This window comes from Leptosomus discolor, chromosome 5 (genome assembly GCF_034619465.1).
Source record: "Leptosomus discolor isolate bLepDis1 chromosome 5, bLepDis1.hap2, whole genome shotgun sequence".
In the NCBI taxonomy this organism is placed as follows: domain Eukaryota; kingdom Metazoa; phylum Chordata; class Aves; order Leptosomiformes; family Leptosomidae; genus Leptosomus; species Leptosomus discolor.
The window spans coordinates 8,855,284-8,879,895 of record NC_141395.1 but is presented as its reverse complement, the minus strand read 5'-3'; the positions used below and the strand labels follow the sequence as shown (position 1 = coordinate 8,879,895).

Below are 24,612 nucleotides of genomic sequence, written 5' to 3'. Positions count from 1 at the left end.
AAATCATAGAACCATAGGATGGTTTGGGTTGGAAAGGACCTTAAAGACCATCCAGTTCCCACCCCCCTGCCATGGGCAGGGACACCTTCCACCAGACCAGGTTGCTCCAAGCCCCATCCAGCCTGGCCTTGAGCACTGCCAGGGAGGGGCAGCCACAGCTTCTCTGGGCAACCTGTGCCACTGCCTCACCTCCCTCACAGTAAAGAACTTTTTTCCTAATATCTAATGTAAATCTCCCCTCTTTCAGTTTGAAACCATTACCCCTTGTCCTGTTACTTCACTCCCTGATCAAGAGTCCCTCCCCAGCCTTGTAGGCTCCCCTCAGGTACTGGAAGGCCTCTATAAGGTCTCCCCGGAGCCTTCTCTTCTCCAGGCTGAACAACCCCAACTCTGTCATCCTGTCCTCATAGGAGAGGTGCTTCAGCCCCCTGACCATCTTCTTCAGGCTTCCTTCCTGTCTCTAGCTACCTCTCCCCCTCCTAACCTGCAGCACATAACTGGTGGAAGGCTGGAGTGGTTTCCATTTCTGGTGTACCTCACCACTGTTCTTGTGTCATGCTGTAGCCTGACAAGGAATGAAATTTATTCCCTATAGCTCCTTTGGAACTCTTTTATGGCCAGCTTCCATTTTTGCTGCATGTTACACAAACACATAAGCAATTTGTAGGCTATATATATAAAACTTAATCTAATGGCTTGGAGGCTATTAGTCATAATAAAATGAAGGCAAAGTTCGTAGAGTATAATATGTGGTATATATTAGACCAATTAATAAAAATTAAAAAAACTTTTAAGTTTTCAAGCATGAAAACTTTTCTGTTAGCTTACTCAAGTTTAAGATAATACCCCTATTTATTCTCTCTTCGAGAGCAAATGTTTCTTTTTTATTCCATATCACATAAAAACTGCTCTTCCATGTTGAGTCTTTCATAACTTTGTCCCTCCCTACTTACAGACTTCTGCTTTCTTTTCTCAATCCCACCATTTTATCAGAAAAGCAGAATAATTATCCAGAACCGATGCCCGCACATGGAATATATCAGCATAGATCTGGTGGTGTAATTATACTTCAGGAACTCTGCCTGTTGAGCTTTCTTCGGAAAGAAGCCCTTTGAGAAACGGAGGAAAAAGTCACAAGATTTGAAAACTGCAGAGGCTGTATTGCAAAGGAGAGTCATGAGTCAAAGGCAGGAAACGGTGTAGTGATCTCAAATGCACTTGTGCGTATCTAGGCGTTTAAATCCTTAGTCTCAGGAATAGGCTGGTCTGGAAAAAAGTGTAGCTTCCTCACTGAAGATACTGTGGCACTGTCTCTCTCAGAAATATTTGGTAAATAATGGAAAGGCAGTAAGTGTTTGTATGTTGACATGTGTGGGAAAACCAGTGTAATTTAAATTCACTGAACTGTACTAGCAAAGTAGATCACCTCTACTTACTGGAAGAGTCAGGAGCCACTCCATAAAGGTGAATTAGATTTCTGTTCCTTGAGGAGTTCTCAAAGATAGCGAGTGTTTGAGTTTATGATGATAAATAGCAAAGTATGTTATGTAATCTGTAGCAAATTAACTCTTAATAAATTGGTTCTTAAAATATATATATAAGTAAGTTAATGTTAATCATAGAACTACCATATACATCTCTTACTGAGGTTTATTAGAGAGCGTGTGAACGAGTCTAGTACAAGTAGACCGGTGAATGAGTCATCAGTCTCTGTCACTTGCATTTGAAGCTTTTTAATGATAAAACTGAAGGTTTTCCTAAATTTAAGTCTTTTAATGGGCAGTTGTAAAGCTGTATCACAAATTTGAATCCCCTTCTAATAGCGCTAATAGATAAAACAACACGTGGTTCTGGTGTGCTCATGATTAGCACTTGTTTGGAGTAGGTCCAGTGGACCTTGTAATTTTTTTGAGTTAAAACACAAGCAACAGTTTTAAAAGCTTGTTTCCCTTGCTTTTCTTTTGAAAAGTACTTCGGTGATCTCTTAACGTAACTTTAGTGTTTTTAGTAATGTTAAAACTTAGTTTTAGTGCAAGTTGTGCAAAGTCGCCCTCTAAAGTCCCAATGTACCACTTTTCTGGCCAACTCAAACCATATCAGTTCTGTTCTCTTGTGTTTACTCTGTGCTTCGAATAAAGCAGAAGTACTCTGTCTGCTGAAGGAAAAGGAAAGAAGGTTGGTCATGATCTGTTTACGTGCTGCTGTAGAGCTCATCTCCTGCATAAATGTTGATGTTTTAACTGCAAATAGTCGTCTTCTAATACACATTTTTGCAGCTCAAGCCATATATTCAGAACTCTGTGGAGTGGTATACTCTAACTCTTCCAGTATGTAAAAGCAGTTGGCTGTAAGCATTTAAACCCAGCTGGGCTTTTCTGATACTTCACTAGAACTGCTTAAATTGGCACCTTTCTATTACTACCTTGAACAAAGACTTCTAGGAGCTGTGAGGTGTGTATAGGAAAAAGAAAATTGGTTTGTGTGTGTCAAAATGCGAACTTGTTCATGCTGTAATTTTTAGCAAGCCTGCATGACTTTTGTACTAGATGACAAGCTTAAAGCTATTTTACTGCTGTAGTTTTGATTTCTCAGAATATGAAGTGTTCTTAATTGGTTATTCTGAGGCACAGTCAAAATAATTATCAATGTTTGGGGGGTTTCTAATGGGCAAAGCTTTCTGTTGTATATAGTCTTTGCTTACACTTAGTTTGATAGGTTTTCTCTAGAATTGGTGCACGCCTGTATTTCATAAATTGTCAAATAGATATCTGACTTTTTTGAGTTCAAGTGCATGTGTAATCTAATTTTGTAAGTTTACAATTAAATATTATTTGGATTTTTTTTCCTTGGATCAGTATGCTTTGAGGGATCATAATTTAACCAAATGAGTTGCAATGTCTTTGGAAATGTTTGTTGAATACTTAAGTTTAAACATGTTTCTGACTGCCTTTAGTAGAATTGTATTTGACACAGCACATCAAACTGTTTTCTACTCTGTCAGCTTAGAGTATCTGAATTTACCAAAATGTAGTGGTTTCAAATTTTGCAGCATTTGTAGTATAGAAATTCCAAAAAGGCAATGTATTCTTTACCTACTTTTGCTTACTTCGGTAGTGGAATAGTTGATTAAATTCTTGAAAAGTTGGGATTTACTTTCTAATTGCGCCTAATGTCTCTGAAAATCTCCTGCCAGATCTGTTGAAGATCTGCTTTTTAACAGCATGTGTTTCTTGGCATAGTGGGTTCATTTTATGTATATATGAAACACTTCATAGAATCACAGGATGGTTTGGGGTGGAAGGGACCTTAAAGATCATCTAGTACCAACCCCCCTGCTACGGGCAGGGACACCTTCCACCAGACCAGGTTGCTCCCAGCCCCATCCAGCCTGGCCTTGAACACTGCCAGGGAGGGGCAGCCACAGCTTCTCTGGGCAACCACTTGCCCCCACTGGTGGTTTTTTTTTTTTTGTTTGTTTGTTTGGGTTTTTTTGGTTGCTGTTTTTAATCTTTTGGGTTTTATTCCTTTATCAATCTTGAATAGGTTACAAATGGTGTGGGTTTTTATCATGAATCGAATGAGCTCCCAGAGCAATTCATCCACTCAGCGTAGGCGAATGGCTCTAGGAATTGTCATTCTTCTCCTCGTTGACGTGATATGGGTTGCCTCTTCAGAACTCACTTCTGTAAGTATTGTTCTATGCATCTTAAAAGGCAAATAAAAGCCTATTGAAGAGAATGATGCTGCAGAAACATGGTTGCTCAAACACCAAGGGAGTGTTCTAGTGTAATGTTTCACCACCTTTTCAGTATGGGGAAGACGGTATCCTTTGGATTAGTGAACTAACCTGTATCTGCTAAACGTTACAAGCAAGCTGAACTTGGTGACTGTTGCTTTGAAGACAGAAGGTGTTATTGATGATTTTAAAATTAAACAACATAAGCTCATAACTGTGTACTGTAATTAGGGAGCTCATTTTGTTTATTGCCATATTGATTGAAATAATGCCTATGTGTTTCCCAAGAAGTAGTAAATGAGCTGTAACATAGCAGGCTAGGTGATACAGTAGATTATAGTTCAGAACATCTGGAAGTCTAGGACCAAAGGGCTCGGGCTGTGGAGGTTTAGCCTTGTAATTGCAGACAAGTTTGTCATAGTCTGTCATATATTCACCTTCTTGAAACTGATTGGGTATTTACTTCTTATTAATTTTTAGGACTTAAACCAGAACTTCAGCAGTGGAAACTGCGTTTCTAATAAATTCTTGTCAAATTCAGGTTTCTGAACTGTCATTAACTTATGTTCTATTTCAGTTTTGAAACTAAGCATATAAAAATGTACTTAACATGCTATTATATTAATAAAACATTTTTTTCAGTGAGCTGGTGGAATCATTATTGATGCTGAAATGTTACTTAATCAAAGTAATCTCTAATTTGTGATTACTATGCTATTGCTTGTGAAAGTGGTCTTTCATTTAGAAAATACATATGTAAATGTATTTTCAGTCCTATTTGAGTTCAATGTGTGGCTGGTTAGATACAAGTAATAAGTAGCTTTTCTCCGTTGGCATTGTATCTTACAAAACAGCTCAGTGCCTTCTTGGCATTTAAGATGGCTTGGAAGAGGGTACCCCCAGAATAGGTAGGGCCACTTGTGTCGTTTGGTCACACATGCCAGTGCTCATGACAGTGTAATTTTGGCAATGGGGCTGTTGTGGACTGTGTACTTAAACCTGTTCATTGATTTTTGTGAATTCTCACCTAATTGGTAATTTTGGATACTGCAATTATTTTCTTTCCACAGTATGTTTTTACAAAGTACAACAAACCTTTTTTCAGTACATTTGCAAAAACGTCCATGTTTGTTCTATACCTCTTGGGATTTATTGTTTGGAAACCATGGAGGCAACAGTGTACTCGTGGGTTTCGTGGAAGGCATGCAGCTTTTGTAAGTATTTTAACTCTGTAAATGTTTTTATATTTGTACAGAAAAAACTTAAAATAGGGAATGGAGAAAAGCAAAATTTGCATACTTGTGAAATAGTGCTTTCAGAAAAGCAATTATAAACTGAATCACAGCGCAGGAAGACGTGGCAATAATAATAATAGGCTTGTGGGAGGAAGAAAAGAAAGGAAAAAGCAATATGAAGTGTTTCAGGAATCATAAGAAATGCTCTACTGAGCTAGACCATTGGTCCACCTAGTCTGGTGTTTTATCTGGAACAGTTGCAGAGGATAATTCCTTTTAAGAAGAGCTTAGGAGCCTCACCACTGTTGGCTGTTGATTACATTTTGCTTCCCCAGCATCTGTAACCAATGGAATCAGTATTTGAAGTTTGTAGTTGATTTTTATCACTCTTTTTGTCTCTGGCAGAGCTATGAACTGTTTGCTAAGATGTTTTGAGGTTTTTAAAGTTATGTTTAGGAAAGGTGGTAGAATTCTGTTTTTGTTGTTGTTAATACTGTATTTTTATAGCCTTTATGCACAAGTGACCTTCTGTTGCTCATTCTAGAACTAGGCATAGTTTGTACTGGAGGCTAAAATTATTGTCATGTTACAGAAATACATACTTTTTTCTGAGGAAATTAAGAGATGCTGGAAGGGTGTTTGTTCTGTGCCAGTGTTCCAGAATGCTGAACAGCAGGACTCGGGAAGCAGTAAGGCATTTGGCCTGAGATTAATCTTAAATCAAAATAACAGAAAATGTGATCCAAGAACATGGTGTTAATCAACATGTCTTTATAGGAAATAGCTTGTGTGAAAGGAACTGACTTCAGTTCTTCTGGATATATTAGACTTCACTGATGGTGACAGTTGTAGGCGTAACGTACTTAAATTGAAGTGTTACATGACATTAAGCCAAATTATTTTTATTTTTAAAAACCCCAAAAACTAAGCTTTTTTTTTTTAAATCTTGTGTTAAACACATAGAACATTTAGAGTTGGCTAATATCTTGAAATAATTTTTGCTAGATCAGCCTTTAATACCAAGTGTCTGTGCATTGTATGCCACATGTTAGACTTGATACTGTTCAGGATCTTCATAATTGGGAAATAAAAAGAATTTACAGATTCTTTACTGGCAATAATGACAAATAAGGAAGATGAAGGTGCTAAAGGATGATTAATTGTATGGAGCAATTATACTGACTAAATTTATTGATCTGAGTGGATAAGTAGAATAAGGGGCTATGGCCTAGTGCGAATCGTAGTGGTTATATTGACCAACTGAATCTCGGGCAGTGCTGTGTCAAAGAAAGGAATATTATGAGCTCATATGAACTTGACAGCAACGAGTGCTCAGCCTGTCACATTTTGTGTGTGGCACTCATGGCACCACTGCTGGAATCTAATTTTTTCTTTCTAATCCTATGAAAAGTAATTTTTAAATGATTTGTAGGAAATAGTCATCACTTTTGATGCTAGCATGTATCAAAAGAGCAATGCACAGACGGGACTGTAGTGTGCAGTTAGAAGATTTTTTTATTGTTTGTTTTTTCCCCTGGGGAGTTTAGTTAAATATTCAACTGAATGATTATTACAAGTGCCTTTAAAATGTCTGGTGTCTATTCATCTGGAACAAAAATTACACATTTATAGATTTTTATTTCAATCATTGCTTCGTAAACATACATACCTTACTTTTAAGCCCTCTTCCACATTAGAGGCTTTGTTTAATGGATTTCTTGCCAGCGTGGTAGAACAGCAAGCTGCAGGTCAGGGAACAGGGGTAGTAGTGCTTGTTAAGATGCAGAAAAGAAGAAAAATTATATTTGACCTCATCCTAATTTGTCTTGTTAAAACTAAGGCAGAGTTCCAGGTTTTTATGCAAGAGAACTTTGCCTCAATAAAATGAAGAAACAAGAGGCTTGTTGTTAATACATGCATAATAATTTAGTGAAGCATGTCTTGCTAGGACTGAACTTTACAGCTTTTGGCGTTCTAACAGCCTGATCCTGCGTTGATGCCTGGGTAGTTGAATTCAGTGGTATTCCCCAAGAGGTACAAGGAATTTCTGAAATTGTTTAGTGAACTTATAAGATGTCTTGTTTATCGGGGAGGAGGGCTGGAGGGAGAGAGGATATTGTGATAAAAATATGGGAAAAGGCATTAAAACTTATTCTCAAGAAATTCAGTTATTAATAACTATGTCTTGATAGATTATTACATTTAAGTTTCTGTAATTAGTTTGCAGATGCTGAAGGTTATTTTGCTGCTTGTACAACAGATAACACTGTAAACAGTTCTCTGGTAAGTGCCTTAATTTGTGAAGGTCAATGCATTACAGCAACATGACACCGTTATCCTGACTTGCTGTTTTTAAAATATGGCCATCTTAAATGTAATAGTTTTCAGCAAAGGGGATCTGTAACTTATATGTTACTAGTAAGTGCTGCAAATAATTGCTTATTATGAGAAATAACAGGTTCTCGGCTCAGTAAAACACTTGAATGTTTCTGTTGTAGTTTGTGAAAGGAATATTTATGTCGTGCAAAGTAAACCTTTACGTAGTCAGCTCAGTAGCTGCCAAAGCAAAATGTGGAAAGCTAACGGTAAAGCCACACAGTTTTCGAGACAAAAATCCACAACAGAATTGTTTAGTTAGTTGAGTATCTTGTGTGCTGTGGTCCTGCATTGCATTTTGAAAGAGACCTGGACTGCCTTCTTCCTTCCAGTGGACGGAGTGACTACTGCATCAAATGCCAGGACAATGTTCTGATAAGCTGCACTGTCAGGTGGCATTTTTGTGGTGATTTTCATCATCCATAAATGCTGGTTTGTTATGCCCCTGTTGATCATAGATTGCTGCTTAATCTGCATGCCTAAATCAGGGGCCACATGCAGAAATGTATCCAAAACAGAACTTCTAAGTTTGCACCGTCTCTGTAATAGAGATGGGGGAGGCAGTTACATCCACAAAAATTCTGGTCCTAAACAAGGAGCCTAATGAAAATGCTGGTGCCAGATCTTTTTCATTACTTCACTCTTACAGTTTATTAATTTAATTTTAAACAAGCAGCTTAAAACTTGTCTTGTTCAAAGTATTTTAAGCAATTAAAACTTCTGCTAAGTGTTTTGGAGTTCCTTTCTCAAAGTTTTTTTGACTTTTAGTTCTAGTTCATGAGCTTTTAGGGTCATGGGAGGAAAATGAGTATGTATTCGTTTTTGTATATGTACTCTTATGACTCTAGTTTATCATTTGGACAGAAATTATAGATCTAATGAAATGTCTGTGACTTTGATGAGTTATTTTTTAATTTTAAATCAGTAGGTTTGAATTTTCTGGAGATGAATTCTGTGTTCATGAGGATATACACAAAAGCGCACAGTTATTTTTTTAGTACTGTGTTTTACCAGTATATTTAACATAAAATACAGATTATGTATGAACATTTTTGACAAGCCTATCCATTGTGTGCAAAACCACTTGTTAAACTTGATTCTCTTAATATTCACCAAGCTTTTCTTTATTTAGTTTTCTAATTCTCTAAATTAATTCTACTGCTTATAATTTAAATATCCTGCTTAACTGTATTTTTACTTATACTGATTCATTTCAGAGTGAACCTTTATATGTTCCTGTAAAGTTTCATGATTTGCCAACTGAAAAAAATGGCAGTAATAATAGTGATGCAGAGAAAAGTGAGTAAAGACTTTTGGAATGCTGAAATGCTAGTTCTTTGGTGAAGGAATTACTTTCCTCATTGTGGTATAACTGCTGTCATGTTGCAGGACTTGCTTCTTCCCGCCCGCCTCTTTTTTTTTTTCTTTTTTTTTTTTTCCCCACTTCCTTAAATCTCTTATTGCATGAATTGCAATCTCATATATTTACTTTCAGGTAGAGAAAACATAGGTCTGTTGTTCAGTTTACCTTTCTTGGTCACTACAGATCCAGCCTATGTTTATCTCAAGGGACCAACTGGGTTCAGTACTTGTGATTCTTTCCTTCTGGGCTTGTATGACCAGCAGCAGTGAGTCAGCCTCTGGAAAGACAAGCTATTGTCCTTTTTAGAGCAGGAGCAAAGCAGTCAAAGTAAGAATTTTAACAGTCTATGTGCATTCTGATTTTATTTAAGCCTCACTATCTTGTGATAGTAGCTGAAACAGGCCTAACTGTCCCAGAGAATTAGAGAAAAGTTGGCTGTCAAAGAATCCAGTTATCTGATCCTCAGCAAGAGTCCCTGCTTATAAAAATGAAAGTCTCTTTGTTAATTTCTAGATGACAGATGTTAAGAACCGCTTTGGTAGGCTCTGCTGTCCTGTGATAACATGCATCAATCACTTCAGGGTTGTTTGAGCTGTAGCTTTTCCCTTTACTTTTTTTTTTTTTCTTTTTAGGAAATTAGGTATTGTTTCATATTGACTTAAGCTAATATTTATAATGTAGGGTGTAATGTTTTTATAAATAAAATCTGATCCTGGTTTGCAAGCTTAGTTAGAGGGTGGATTTCAAATAAGCAAGTGACCTTATGATCTCTGCTAAGCTTTGAGGTCTGTTGGACACTCTCATCCTCTGAATGAAACACTGTCCTTTCAGTTAGAGTTGTATGCAGTTTTTGGCTCTTTGACTATTAAACAATTACAGCAGATCTTTTATGTAATATTTATTGATACAGACTAATTCCTACCTAAAAATTTGTTGTTACCTTGTGTGGATTTTTTTGACAGTGAGGAGGGATGGGGCTTTTCAGTGAGGTTTTTGTGGGTGGACAACTGTACTGATTGAAAATGATAATTGTGCTTTTCTTATTAGTGGCCTATCAAATAGCAAAATACTAGTTTAATAAATAAAAATAATGCTGTGCCTTCTATTTGGATAAAACTGTTATTTGTGAAGTATTGTATTCAATGCTGTATTAGAACATCATGGTTTTATTTGCATATTGTTTTGCTTTAAAAGTTTAATGATAATATGCAGCCGCTTTTTTTTTTTTTCCTTTTTTTTCCTCAAGCTCCCAAAAAGCCTCGTGTCAGGTTCAGTAATATTATGGAGATTCGACAGCTCCCGTCGAGCCATGCATTGGAAGCAAAGTTGTCTCGCATGTCGTATCCAACGGTTAAGGAGCAGGAATCAATATTGAAAACTGTGGGAAAACTCACTGCAACTCAAGTAGCAAAAATTAGCTTTTTCTTTTGCTTTGTGGTATGTGCTCCATTCTTTCAGAAAACTTAAATATAGATGCAATTAGAGCTTGTATAATGATAGTGAAGCAGTATTGGGTTGACTTGTATTCTTTGTGCCTCATTTTATAAATATAGTGTAAGAAGTAAAACTTTCCTCATGTGCTGGACATGGAGGTGCAGCTTCTTAAAGGGAGGGTACTAAAACCAGATCCTGGTGTGTAGTTAACTGTCAGGTCAGCTGTAAGGTATGCCATGCTTTTGTGCCCTGATGTCCAGTGGTGGGTGTGTTTGGTACAGCAAAACCTGGGGTGACGTGTGCAGGCTGCTAGAGCTGCAGTGAGACTGTGTGGAATGGGTAGATGTCACTATGACTTCTTTCTGGGCCATCACAGGAGGAATACCATCTTAGGCCTCACTGTGGCATTGTGCCCTCCAGTAGTACAAACAGAAGAGAGTTAATTGTGAAGAGAAGAGAGTTAATTGTCCTTCAGCTCCGTTGAGGGCTGCAAGATGTACTTATGAATGTGTTGGTTGCTGGTGTGCTGGTGTTTCTGCATCATGCCTTAGCTCTAGGGGGAGAGAGAGATAACAGTGGCATGATTTTTGAGAGGCAGTAAAAATGTAGAGAGCAGATCAGTGATAGGTTTCCCAGAAGTATCTTCACTGATACTGCTGAATAGTTTTTATGTAATTTGGACCCACCACAGCTTTTCCTCAGGAAGTAGTGCTCTTGAAACATTTAAAATAATCATAAAAAAATATTAGTACTGTTGATGCATGGACCAGAAAATGGTGATGTTGTCTATGCGTATACATAAAGAACATGCACACAGCAGCAAGAGGATAATAAGCTACTCATTAGTGATTTTGAATGTATGAAATACCTTTTTAAAAAATTATTTAAAATTCTGTGTGTCTGAGTATATTTTTATGTGTATATATATATACGCGTGGATTTTCTAGGGTAGAGTTGTTGTGTTCAAAACAAATCCTGTTTATGGATGCGCTACTGCTGGCATATATACGTATTTCATCTTGGACTGTATAATCATTTCCACCTAAGACTTTAGAGAGTGGTAACGTCCCTGAGGATGTATTGGAGATCTTATTAATGAGATCTGAATCACGAAATGATAAAACATTTGCCATTTATTCCTTTATGGAGGAATTAACAGACATGAATCCTTCCAAAATATTTTTGAGGTACTGAATGTAAGTGATGCTTGTTTTTTAGGGTGGAGATGTGTGCCAGTTTTAAGTACTCTTAAAAAAAAAAAACCTCATTAGGACAACTAATGTCCCATGTATCTCTTGAAATTTCTTTGCAGCCCTTGTGCAGTTGTCATCTCGAAGCTCTTGCAAAACAAGTTAAAAGTACCTTTAGTTTCTATAGATTAGCCATTATAATATCGTTTTAATTCTCTTTAAGTTCTGAATTATGTTATTTAATTTATTAAACACGTAGTTGAATCTGGTTGGTATGGATCAGTTCTGATTTTGCCTCTGGCTTTTGTTGTACCTGCCACTTTAATAGGAGTTAGAAATCTATTTGAGGTAAAAGTCTTGTTCTGGTTTTATTTTTGGATAAATAGTTGGGGTTTTTTTTGCACTGAGAAACTTAAACTCTGTTGTTGCTATCCATATAATTACAAAATTATTTTTCTTTTCCCCTAGTGGTTCTTGGCAAATTTTTCTTATCAAGAAGCTTTGTCAGATACCCAAGTTGCCATAGTTAATATCTTGTCGTCAACCTCTGGTGAGTTTTATTAACGAGGCTAGATGTGCCTTATAAGGCTGTTTATAACATTAAAATCTTTTTGGTTACAATGGACTTGTGTAATGATTTACATGTCGTTTGGGGGGAATAGTAAGGCTCAAAACCTTTGAATATATGCATTTAAAAATGTCATTATATAATTGCAGGGGTTTAGGCTATCTTCATGATTCCCCTGCTTTTTGCTTTTCAGGTTCGTGTTACGTCTGTGTATTAGCGAGACATATTGAGAGTGTAATAGGTTTGAAGGAAAGGTAGTATAACTTTTTATCAGAATAGATACAATTCAGAGTAAAGTCGTCCTGCTAATTATTGAGTTTTTAGGGGGTTTTAGGGGTAAAGAACTTAAACCACCTAATATTGTGCATATCACTTGCTTTACAGGTTTTATGTAAAGCTCTAATATGAGCTTTAAAGTATTTAAATTATGTGACAGTCCATGTTTTGAGGAGTAACTTTTGTTGTTTTATAAAATCAGTTTTAAAAGCACAATAACGTGATTTTTTGCTGACTCTTCAGGCTTATTGCAGTTTACTTTGTCAGTATAGCTGGCTTATCTCAGAGTTGAGCATGTATTTGCTCAGCTGAGGATTCACATCACAAGGTGTTAGTTTCATAATAGTTCTGATTAAAATTAGGGATGCTAAGATCAAGTAGTTGAAACAAGTATGTGAAATGCAAATAATAAAATGTCTGTGCATTTTTCTGAACAAAGTAGTAGCAGAACTTGATTGTGTAAACTCTTCTTAATTTCTCTTGCAGGGCTTTTTACTTTAATCTTAGCTGCAGTCTTTCCCAGTAACAGTGGAGATAGGTTTACCCTGTCCAAATTATTGGCTGTTATTTTAAGGTAAGATAATGGAATGGAACATTTGGTCAAAAACTCCGTGATACAGTGAGAGGACAACCATACCTACTGTACCTATGGTATCTGACAATATATGACATGCTTCACTTTTTTAAAAATCCTTGTTTCACAGGTAAATTGAGCAAGTGAACTAAGTCTTTTTAAATACATCATGAATAATTACCAAATCTCATGCTGTTGTAGGAAATTAGTTTAATAGGTTTCTGTTGGAAATATGTGAACTTATTTTCTTGTTGTTTAATTATGGTTTCTTTACTTTCGTGTAGATGGGAAAAAGGAAGAGGCTTGACATTCAATGTTGTCAGCCTGTTTCATTAAATGCCTGGTGCATTGTTCAGGGAAGTTAAATGTGAGGTTTGTTTGGTTTTAGCTTTGGATCAGCCCTTAGCAATAGAGAACTCCTTTTGGCTTTTCCAAAAGTAGGTTTTGATTAATTAAAAATACCTAAAGATAGAACTGTATTTTTCTCCCCCTTTTTTTCTGTCTCTGTAAAAAAAGTTCTTGGGTTTATGTACCATTTTGCATTTCTTCTCTTTTGCTAGCATTGGTGGTGTGGTACTTGTTAACCTTTCTGGATCTGAGAAATCTTCTGGAAAAGATACGATAGGTATTTACTTTTTTTTTTTTTTTTTTTTTTAATCCTAGAATAAGCAATGATAAGTACCATCTCAGTAGGTCATATAGCCAGCTATGTGTGTAACATTTCACAATCTGGCTTTTTAGTTTAAACTTCTGATGATTTTTTTCCCCTGTGTATATAGCTTAATTGGGAAAGTATTTATATTTTCGAGCTTTCTGCATTATTCCATGCTTTTCATGTAGTAATAAACAAGTTATCTCTGACAGTTTCATTATAAGTATATGTTTAGGAGAGTTGATCCTAATGTGCTTAACGTGTTTGGCGTGTCTTAAGGGAGTGTGTTTTTTCATCTTTACAGGTTCCCTTTGGTCTCTTGTAGGAGCAATGCTGTATGCTGTGTACATAGTGATGATAAAAAGGAAAGTAGATAGAGAAGATAAACTTGACATACCAATGTTCTTTGGTAAGATTGAAAATAACTCTATTCAAAGTTTTAATTCAGTGTATGATTAAATTGTTTGCTTTCAGGCACTGACCTGTATATGAGTGGTAAAGGGAAAAGCCAAGGAAGTAGAGAAAGTCTCTTGTTCCCATGGTTGTGAGTACTTTAGAGGCTGGTTGTGATGGAAAGCAGCTTTGCGGAGAAGGACCTGGGAGTCCTGGTGGACAGCAAGTTCACCATGAGCCAGCAATGTGCCCTGTGGCCAAGAAGGCCAATGGTATCCTCCGTGCATTAAGAAGAGTGTGGCCAGCAGGGCGAGGGAGGTTCTCTGTGGCCCTGGTGAGGCCACATCTGGAGTATGGTGTCCAGTTCTGGGCGCCCCAGTTCAAGAGAGACAGGGAACTACTGGAGAGAGTCCAGCGGAGGGCTACTGATGAGGGGGCTGGAGCATCTCTCCTACGAGGAAAGGCTGAGAGACCTGGGGCATTTTAGCCTGGAGAAGAGGAGACTGAGAGGGGACCTTATTGATGCTTATAAATTTCTAAAGGGTGGGTGTCAAGAGGATGGGGCCAGGCTCTTTTCAGTGGTGCCCAGTGACAGGACAAGGGGCAACGGGCACAAACTGGAGCACTGGAAGTTCTGCCTCAACATGAGGAAAAACTTCTTTACTCTGAGGGTGGCAGAGCACTGGAACAGGCTGCCCAGGGAGGCCGTGGAGTCTCCTTCCCTGGAGATACTCAAAACCCGCCTGGACACGATCCTGTGTGACCTGCTGTAGGTGAACCTGCTTTAGCAGGGGATTGGACCAGATGATCTCCAGAGGTCCCTTCCAACCCCTGCCAGTCTGATTCTATGCAATTGTTTCTTGTTTACAGTCTTAACAATGAAAGATAACAGTACCTGTAGGAATGCAGACAGCCCCTTTGGACTCAGTGCTTCCCCCCCCCCCCCCCCCCCCCCCCCCCCCCATTTCAAACCTGTAAATATTATGTAATTGTTGCTTGTGAGTTTCAGGTAAAATTTCTTGTAATTTCTTGTATTCCTTTCCTTTGAAAGATTTGAAACACTGCTTTGTGGCAGCTTTTATGTATGCATGTTGTCAAAATAGCAGAGTTTAGCTGAGATTTTGGTTATGTTGAAGGATGTTTATGGGGATTTACTTAATAGTGTTTTTATACACAGGTTTTGTAGGGCTGTTTAATCTGTTGCTGCTGTGGCCAGGGTTTTTCCTGCTTCACTATACGGGGTTTGAAGCATTTGAGTTTCCCAACAAACTGATATGGATGTGCATCGTCATTAATGGCCTTATCGGAACAGTTCTGTCGGAGTTCCTCTGGCTGTGGTACGTACTACGTGCTTTGTATGTATTTCACATAAATTGTCCTGCCTGTGTTCTCAAATGTTGATGTGTCAAATTGTCTAGGCAGGTTTTTTTGCCCCCCCCCCCTTTTTTTTTTCTTTGTTTTCTATTTTCTGTCCTTGTATGCAGTTTGAGTTAGAGGATGTTACCCATCGTGTCACAATGTCCTGTTTAAGAGCAACAGGTTTAAAAGCAGATGATGTGATCTTGTAGTATTTGTTAAGATACTGTGTGCTTAGCTCATTCTAGAATTAACATTTTGAGACGAAAAGACTGTGGTATAAAGTTGCAGTAGTAATAGGAGAGCATGAATTTCTGTTGTAACAGTTCTTCAGTTTCCGAGGCCTTGTGCATGTTGGATATGTATGAGTCAAAATCTAGTATTCTATAGTTGACATGTTTGTTTAGATCTTCAAAGACTTAATGAGCTAAATCTCATTAGAATGCACGAACATATGGCAATTCATAAATCAGCTTTTGTTTAATAGTTTAATTATATGATAGTCTGGGCAGGTCAGCAACAGAGGATTGAGCATGAGACTTCTAGATGAGTGCCTAAAAAGTTGTAGCAGCCTTACACCTTTGTATAGGTGTTAGTAGAACAGTGTTGTTAGAGAACTGTTTGGTAAGTCAGGGTTCCCAGCTTGAGAGCATGGAGTTTCTTCTGGGCCAGCATTAGGTTAAAATAGGGTGTAACAGAAAATTCTACAATTTGAAAAGTCCTATTTTATTGTGGAAACATGTAGGAAGAGTTTCTAAAGAGAAGACATGCTTCCAGTGCAATAGGGTTGCTCAGTGAACCGTGTCAGTTGCAGTGCTATGTTTTGGATAGGTGCGGCACTTCGTGAGCTTTTGCCTGAGAACCCTTGGTGTTCAGGCTCTCAACTCTGTGGTGGAGAGACTGGAAAACCTCATGGGATAGCTGCTCTGAAACAGAGATGGCTGTAATCCTAGGATCCTAAGGTCTATGATAATACTACAACAAAAGATTTAAGTAGAGTTCCATGTAAACATTTCTTTGTTTGTTTTCAGGTAAAGTTTAAAGCCGTATAGGAAATTTAATCACGACTTTTTTTTTGTTTATTGGCAAACTGTTACACCAGTCCTGGTTATAAATGCATTGCAGCATATGTTCCTTTGTAATTTAATTTGTTTATTGGTGGAATATTTTTGTGATGTTAATGCCATCTTGTAAGATTAGACTGCAGTTCAGTGTCAGTTGGTAAAAAGGTTAAGTGCCATTTCAACACGGGGAAAACAAAAACCAACAAGCCAAAACAAAAACCAACAAAAACTAAAACCCCAAACTTGTCTCTTGTCCCAATATCAAGTACTAGCATAGGGTTGAGTGTATGGGTGTGCAAAGACTTTTTTTATACACATGCTATTTGTGTAATTACTCAAAATGATATTCCAGCCAATTAAAGAGACGTTTTTATTTCCTGTTCCCTTTTCCTAGAATTTTGGACTAGGACCAATTTCAGGGTTTGTGCTGACATCATCCTTTTGCCTGTCTGGTGTGCCACTAGTGTGGTCCTCTACTCTTTCTTTGGAAATAAATAATATCATTTAACCTACTTGCTTACTCCACGCAGCACCATACTGCCAATAATAATGTAGTGGAAGATGTGACTCTTAATTAATGTTTTTATTTTTAAAAAAAAAATTTTTGACCTGCTGATAAGTCTTCATTGGATTCTGTGTTGTTTATTCATTTGCAGTGTTCTGGTGGACCCGTTGGTTCTAATTCAGAAGTAGTCAGTGCTGAGATACAAAAGTACTCTCTCATGGTATAGAAGGGGAGTAGAATATTGGGGAGGAAGTCTGTAAAAATGCAGAGTGTCTAAAATGCTTTGTTTCCTTTTTGTTCCCTTCTCATCTGTGTACATTTAACTTTATTTTAAAGACACAGAACAATGCAAAGTGATTACAAATACCCAAACTGGTCATTTTTCTTGGCTGAGTGTCAGTTGTATGGGAGGACCTAATGGCTTGGTTTGGGAGTACTCTTCTAGTTTAATTAGAGGAATACGTGCATGAAGTCATATTCTAGAAAATGTTTTCCAAATGTGTGTTCAAATCTTTGTGTTTAAAAGGTGTTAACAAACTTCTGTGAGGTTGATTAAAGTATCATTTTCTTCAGTGAACTGCATTTCGTTAATATTGTTTGTCTTGCTGCATCTATGTAATTTTTACAGTAACCAGAACAAAGATTGAGTAGGTAAAAAACAAATTTGAGAATTCTAACAAAAGTTGCAATTACTGGATTTCCCTTCTTCAAAATGACTTGTGTGCAGAACTGATGGCAGTTCCACGAAAAAGCATAGCAGGTACTGTTTTCAGTACTTGCCAAGGATGAGGGGAATTGCCTTTATCTAAATAAATAAATTCTGGATGCCTTTGAAATAAGAGGCTGACTCAGTAGTTGGGCATTACTAATTTGAGTTGGGTAGAGACCCCTTTGTATTTATTTTCCTTGTATGGTAGACTAGGCTATTTCATAGATGTGTATTTGCTAACAAGCCTCGCTATGCTTGGTAACTTTTGACCTGGTCGATCATAAAATGGGAATTGCAGTTTTTTATATTGGATGTGTCATGGTTTAACCCCAGCCTGCACCTAAGCACCACGCAGCACTTGCTCACTCTTCCTCTGCCCCGGTGGGATGGGGAGGAGAATTGCAACAAAGTGAGACTTGTGGGTTGAGGTTAGAACGGATTAATAGTGGAAATAAAACAAAATAAAATAATAATAATAATAGTAATAATAATAATATAACAACAGTAGTGTAGTGTTAATGAAAAGGAAGATAACAAAAAGAGAAAGAAGTAAAATCCAAGAAAGACAAGTGATGCACAATGCAATTTCTCACCACCCGCTGGCTGATGCCCAGCCAGTTGGTTCCTGAGCAGCAGGTGGCCCCTCCCCTGGTTTATATACTGAGCATGGTGTCCTGTGGCATGGAATAGCCCTTGGCTAGTTGGAGTCACCTGTCCTGGCCGTGCTCCCTCCCAGCTTCTTGTGCACCTCCTCACTGGCAGAGCACGGGGAACTGAAACATGCTGAACTTAAGGTCAGCCCTGCTTAGCAACAACTGAAACGTCGGTGTGTTATCGACGTTATTCTCGCACTAAATCCGAAACACAGCACTGAACCAAGTGCTGGGAACACAATGAACCCTATTCCAGCTGCAGCCAGGACAGGTGTTACCCTCTTCACTTGGTATCAAAATGGCTCAGGCTAGACAAGTTATGCTTATAGAGCCGTAGGTTTATATTGAAATGCCAAAGATCTCAGGAGCTCACGTGTTCTCTTAGGGTTGTCCTACGTGTACTTTGAGGTTCTCCGAGTTGTTTTGTTGTTGGTTTTTCTTTTGTTTGGTTGGTTTTGTTTTAAAATTTCATTCATTAAATCTGTCATTTGCAAGCTAAATAGGACTTGCAAAAGAATTTGGGAAAAAGGGTTAGTTTTCTATGGCTGTTCATGAGTACTACTCTGATATATGCATGTAGTTTTGTTGTTTTGTCACTGAAATTATAATGGCATTTTGTGGTTCAATGATTTAGAAGTCTAATGACTTTGTTCCTGCTTAGGAAATATAGTGAGACCACTTGTAGAATGCAGAGAGGTCTTACTAAGGTTCCGAAGAGCCATTGCAAGGGTGTATTTCAGAGTAGATACAAAAGCAGAGTCTGTTAATTTAAGAATTTGTCTGTTTGTAGGTAATTTTCTCTCTTTGGGTAGGATTTCTAGACATCAGTTACCTTTCTTTTTTCATTAACCTGACTGGGGCAAACCAGATTTAATTGCTATAAGCTGATATTAAACTGTTTCAAAACTGAAACAAAATGCAGATTTTTCTAGGTGAAGTCACTACATGGAAAGTAGTGAATTTTCTGTCATCCTAAAAGGTTTGTATGGGAATTAAACCTCACTCCAGAAGACATCAGTAGTCTAGTTAAGAATTTTATGCAGTTTTGCATCTTTATGATGGAGTGTGGGTATCTCAAATTTTCATTATTAAAACAAACAGTGACTAACAGTTAAGCCTGATCGATTCTCTTCTGCAGTTTGATGTATTATTTTAGTTGTCTTTTAACTTTTAATTAAGACTTCTTTATTCTTATTATTATTGTATTTTTTTTATTATCTTTTAGGGGCTGCTTTCTTACCTCATCACTGATAGGCACACTTGCGCTAAGCCTTACAATACCTCTGTCCATAATAGCTGACATGTGCATGCAAAAGGTAATGTATTACTAGGTTTTGAGCATTATTAACAGAAACTCTTTGAATTAAATGGCACTGTTATTTTTAAACAACATATACAATAAAAGTATTTTACTTCTGGAACTTGTCGATAATTGTTGAACTGCTTCATAATGTCTTGATATTGACAGTTACAGTAATTTTACGCTTGCAAGCACGTGCTTGCACACTTAAATATATTTGATTAAGTTGCAGCTTGTATGAAAAGTACCCAAAGTCATCAGCAATGACTGGTCAAATGCTTTATGTTGAACAGGCACTTTTCAGAATTAAAAAACAACTGCAAGTACTGCACACCTTAAGTTCATACCTTCACAATTATAGGCTTGTTCTAGACTGCCTATCTTGAAAATACTCGGTTAGTGACAAAACCAAAAATCTGCAGTTTTACCGCAAAGGAATGTAGCAGCTACAAGTCTCAGTTGCACATTATTAGATTGATGAGGATGTTAGGCTTCCATTTAACTGTCCTCCTTTAAGTTAGTCCAGTTTCACTGATACTGAGGCAATAGCTGTGGAAAAACCTTGCATGTAAAGAAAGAAAAGAATCTGATCACATGAGTTTAGAATAGAAGCTATATGAAGCTAGTTTGTATTACTCTTCAAGCTGTGCAGATACTTTTCTTTTGATGCTGGTGGGGTAGAATTCTCAGTTTTAAATATTTAATTATGTGTGAACTTCAACTCTATCTTTGAAAATTTTAATTTAATATTTAATCAGTGGCAAGGAATATCAAATTGTTAATTTCATGTGGCTAATGATTGTTTAGCATATAGTGCAAGCATGCAATTATTGTTTGGTTTGGTTGGGGATTTTTTCTTTAAATTGAGGTCACATAACTGTTTCCTGACTTCAGCAGGATCACTTGTTTCTACTCTTCATTTTGAATTTCAATAATCCCTACTGTTAAAATTTTAATTTGAAAGTTAAACCACGTGTTTAACTCTTTGAAATAGCTCCCAGCCTGATTTTATAATGTGTCTGTTGTTAAAGCAAGCTTAATCTTTCTTAGAGTGATAATGCCTGCCTCTTTTTGGCAGAGCATCCCCATGTAGTCCATTATGGCTATGCCTTTTGACACCACTTGAGTGTAGGCACAGGTGTATTTGGCACTTGGCTAAAGTGTAAGCATTTCCTATCACATGCTTGTGTGCATTTTGACCGTTGGTGGTGTAATGACCATTCATTGATGTTAAAGTGCCTGCAGTCATGTGGTATGGAGAGGCTGCAGGAGTTTTTTAGAAAGCAAGGAGTGAAATTATGAGCCAGGTAATGTGTTTTCTGGGCTGCAAATAGTGAATTAGTCAGCATTTGAGCACCATGGCCTAAATACAGTTTGTTGCTGAAATACAAGAAGTTCTTTACTGAGATGACAAATCTCCATGTGAATTAGGAAGCAGTTTAGTCATGTAACAGTTTACCTGAAAATGATATCAATAAAATTGGGCAAAACTGACCAAACTTAGAACTAACTATACAATAGTACTTCTGAAATTTGGAATGGATTGGTGGTCTTGCTCTGCCAGCTGCTGCTGCTTACACTGCTTTGATGTGCTTTTGAGTCTTGCAGCAAATGCAGTTCGTTTGTAAGCTCAGCGCAAATAGAAATGCGAAAGTATCAGAAGAGAAAAAATCTAACTATGCCTGGAACATAGCTTGAGTTGCGCATTCTCTGAGTAGGGGCTTCCCTGAAGCAAGTGGGGTTTGTGCGTTATCTGTGGTGGGTCTATTATGACTTGTTTTCAGTCACTATATTTGAGGTTTTCTTTTGATGTTTGTACTTGTTTGTACAAGAATGACTTCGTCCAAAATATTAGTCAAGTTTTGCACTTAGAATGTTTCCTGCCAAAAAAGAAGGGTTACTGCTCAGTGTGTTCATAAGCAAAGTGTAAATTTGAATGAGAACCTTTTGACTTCTGAAGTTTTCTGGCAGGCGTGTAAAAATGGGGAAACCCACCCATGCTCAACTTGTATTTCACTTTTACTTAATGCTTGTGTGGATTTTGGAAAATAAAGTGGAAGAATAAAAGGATACAAATAAAAAAAGGAAAGTCAAATTGGAGAATAAAAGAAGAGTAAGGCCCTGAATAAATACTTGTGTAATGAACATGGGAGATACAGTATGTTTCATATTAGTGTTAGCTGAATATTTCAACACAGAAATACAGCAAAACCTTGCAGTGGTTCCAAAAATAATAAAGGATTCCTTGGTAAGATAACTGTGTGTGTGTTGCTGTTAAAGTATCTGCAATGTACATTTGGGACATAAATCATTAACAAGAAAGTAAAAACTCATGATAGCTCTTAAGGAAACAAGGGAAACAAATCTGTAGTCTTCTCCCCCAAAAATTCTCTTTAGTGAGGTGGAATTAGGTATATATGTGAGCTAATGCTGGTAGCAAAAAAGAAGAATTTTGTATGTATGTATGCATCTCTACATATTTTGTATGTATATACGTGTGTGTGTGTGTGTGTGCGCAAATAGATTTTGAGATGTGTGTGTATCTATATATGCGTGTGTGTGTATGTATGTATAGTTACATATATCAATATAGGAAAAGCTTGGGTTGTCCTCTGAAGTGATCCATCTAAACATACGCTTCTCTAGTTCCCAGTAAACAGCTTCATCTCTAGGCTATTTAATCTGAATAAACACAGAGTCCAGGTCTTTAAAATTAGTTTATTCTTCATGTACTCCTACAATACCAAGTTTGGGTTTTTTTGTTTTTTTTAATTTTACTATTGAGTAAATGATGTTTGTGTTTTAATTACAGGTGCAGTTTTCCTGGTTATTTTTTGCGGGGGCAGTACCTGTATTTTTTTCCTTTTTCATTGCAACTCTATTATGTCACTATAACAACTGGGATCCAGTGATGGTGGGAATCAGAAGAATTTTTGCCTTTGTTTGTAGAAAACATCGAATTCAGAGGTAGGGCAGTCACAAAGTATAATCCTAGCTCTTCTTTATCTTTTCCAATATCCCATACTCTTTTGTAAGCCACAGTGCTCATGCTGTGATTATTTTCATCTAATTTTATATTCATGGGTATTCAGGGGTACAATTTCTTAATAGTAGTGGTTGCCAATCCATTTAATAACCTGTGTAATGCTCAGAAAATGGGAAGATATGGAGTCTATTTGCCTTTTTTAAAAGTAGTTTCCTAGAGCCTGTTACAGTTTTCTTTTTTTTTTTTCCCCTTAATGCCTCTGTGGTAGTTGCTGTACCCAGAACATACAGTGAAAATCGTGCAAACTTGAGTATACTTTAGAAAGTTAAGGGGTCTTTGTGTGGTTTTAATGCTGCAGTTCCAACAACTAGCATACTTAGTACTTATATTGGCTTCATAACAACCAATTTAATGTTACTGTGTAACTTGAAAGAAATAAATTTGTTTGTTTTAAGAATGCCGGAAGAAAGTGAGCAGTGTGAAAGTCTCATTCCTATGCATAGCGTTTCACAAGATGGAGACGGTTGCTGTTCATAGACATACAAAAGGTATGCTTTAATAAACTTCAGACAATAGAGAGAAAGGTGAGGATTGCTTTTCATGATAACATTTGTGTTATATAAGCACACGTTTTTACAGAGCATACTGTGAATCTTGTTCTTTATTGATGGATAGAGTTTTGAAGGGTATCTTCAAAATTACTCATTACCAAGCATTATTCGCACCCTGCTACAGTTCTTGGGCAATGGTTTTGAAATGTAGTTTTTTACTTAAGAGTGTTACAACATTCTTCAAAAATTGGACATGAATCTATAAACCAGAGGAGGCATACGACTTTCTGGTATGTGTGATATGTGAGGAAGAGATCTGAAGTAATTATTTCGCTCTTTTCAGTGCTGTTGAGGTCTCAGTCTGGGCTGCTGCAGTTCGTGAAAAACATCTACCATTTAAGAAAGTTTAGAGGACGTGACCAGACTTTATCATCAAGGGTCTAGAAAATGGGAAAGAGTCCTTGTGTTTGCGGTTGGCAAGAATTAACTTGTTAAATTGCATTAAATATTAGGGAAAATATTTCTTGTGACAAGGATAGAATAGCTATGGAGGTTGCAAAAAAAGAGGAGGTTATGCAAACCTTTAACAGGATGGTTTGTTGATACTGCCTTGGAGCACAGAGATAGACATAGCCCTGTGCTTCAGGGCTTTAGTTTTCAAATAACGCATGCAGTATTACATGATGAGAAGTATATTTTTATTTTCCAATGTTGCTTAAATCTCATAATGAAATTAAAAATAATCTAACCAAAACAGTACTTGTGATGTCTTCAGCTTAATACGCAGAAGTTATTTTGTTTATTAATAAGATGCAAACATATATATGGCGATTCTTTTTTGTAATCTAACTATGTAGCCCTGATAATTTTTTTTCTTTTGTTTCTTCTTAGTTTAAAAATGGAATAATGCCCAGCGAAGAGACAATCTTCTGGAAAGGTCCCTAAGGAATCATGTTTCAGTGCCTGTTCTGAATTTGTAGTAAAAATAAGAAGTTTCAGTTCTTTTGAAACTAAACTTCCTCTTTCTTGCTTTCATCTGGTTTTATAAATGAACAAATTTACTACATGCCTGTCACCATAGGGAGTCTTAGTCCATCGGAGCAACCAACCTGCCTTATAACAGTGAGCTGGTGAAGTTACTTGACAAAATCAAGAAAACAAATGCTGTTAAGTGATTTCTTTCTTTTTTTAACTCACAATTTTGTTAAATGCTGGACAATATTATTTTTAAAAAACACTTTCAAACAAGTTATGTAAATAAGTTTGCAGGTCATCAAGTCTTACAGGCTTTCAGATGAAAAGCTAAATAGATATGTTACCTGTAATAGGTACAAATTAACTTTTTTATGTTGTATAAACTATTTGCATATTAATAGAAGAAAATAGAAAAATAATTTATTAAGTGCATTCTTGTAATTATTGAGGCAGGATCTTTGTACGGTCCTGGAACACTACGTATATACTGTCTTATACCATTTTGAGAAGCCTTGTAATGGCAATGGGTGCCGATGTTTAAAAATCTTTTGTTACCTAACAATCTGGAATATTTAAAATTTTAGTGAATGGTAAAATATTTCTAATTACAGTACATTTGAGTGTACATTCTCAAAATCAATGCTTCTTTTAAACAGACTGATTCTGTGACCTTTCTTATTCCCAGTTATCTCACGTGGAAAACTAAATTTGAAAGT

The 24,612-nt window shown here is 36.9% G+C and overlaps 1 protein-coding gene across 1 annotated transcript; it reads left to right on the top strand.

Annotated features, from left to right (window-relative positions):
* The first annotated feature begins 3,547 nt into the window (after window positions 1-3,547).
* SLC35F5 (solute carrier family 35 member F5) lies at window positions 3,548-23,977 on the top strand. The gene is made up of 14 exons (XM_086465476.1): window positions 3,548-3,685; window positions 4,807-4,950; window positions 7,192-7,254; window positions 8,565-8,646; window positions 9,957-10,147; window positions 11,803-11,884; window positions 12,665-12,752; window positions 13,313-13,377; window positions 13,709-13,813; window positions 14,975-15,134; window positions 19,310-19,400; window positions 22,197-22,351; window positions 22,826-22,918; window positions 23,813-23,977. The coding sequence occupies exons 1-13, from the start codon at window positions 3,551-3,553 to the stop codon at window positions 22,905-22,907; spliced, it is 1,443 nt and encodes a 480-aa protein (XP_086321602.1). The 5' UTR covers window positions 3,548-3,550; the 3' UTR covers window positions 22,908-22,918; window positions 23,813-23,977.
* The last annotated feature ends 635 nt before the right edge of the window (window positions 23,978-24,612 follow it).

What these genes read in the sequence shown, in the direction of transcription:
- SLC35F5 (XM_086465476.1), top strand. Translation starts at nt 3,551, where the DNA reads ATGGTGTGGGTTTTTATCATGAATCGAATGAGCTCCCAGAGCAATTCA. An exon ending in GTGGAAGGCATGCAGCTTTT is followed by an intron (nt 4,951 to 7,191) that starts GTAAGTATTTTA and finishes TTCTGTAATTAG; the next exon opens with TTTGCAGATGCTGAAGGTTA. An exon ending in TTATTGGCTGTTATTTTAAG is followed by an intron (nt 12,753 to 13,312) that starts GTAAGATAATGG and finishes CTCTTTTGCTAG; the next exon opens with CATTGGTGGTGTGGTACTTG.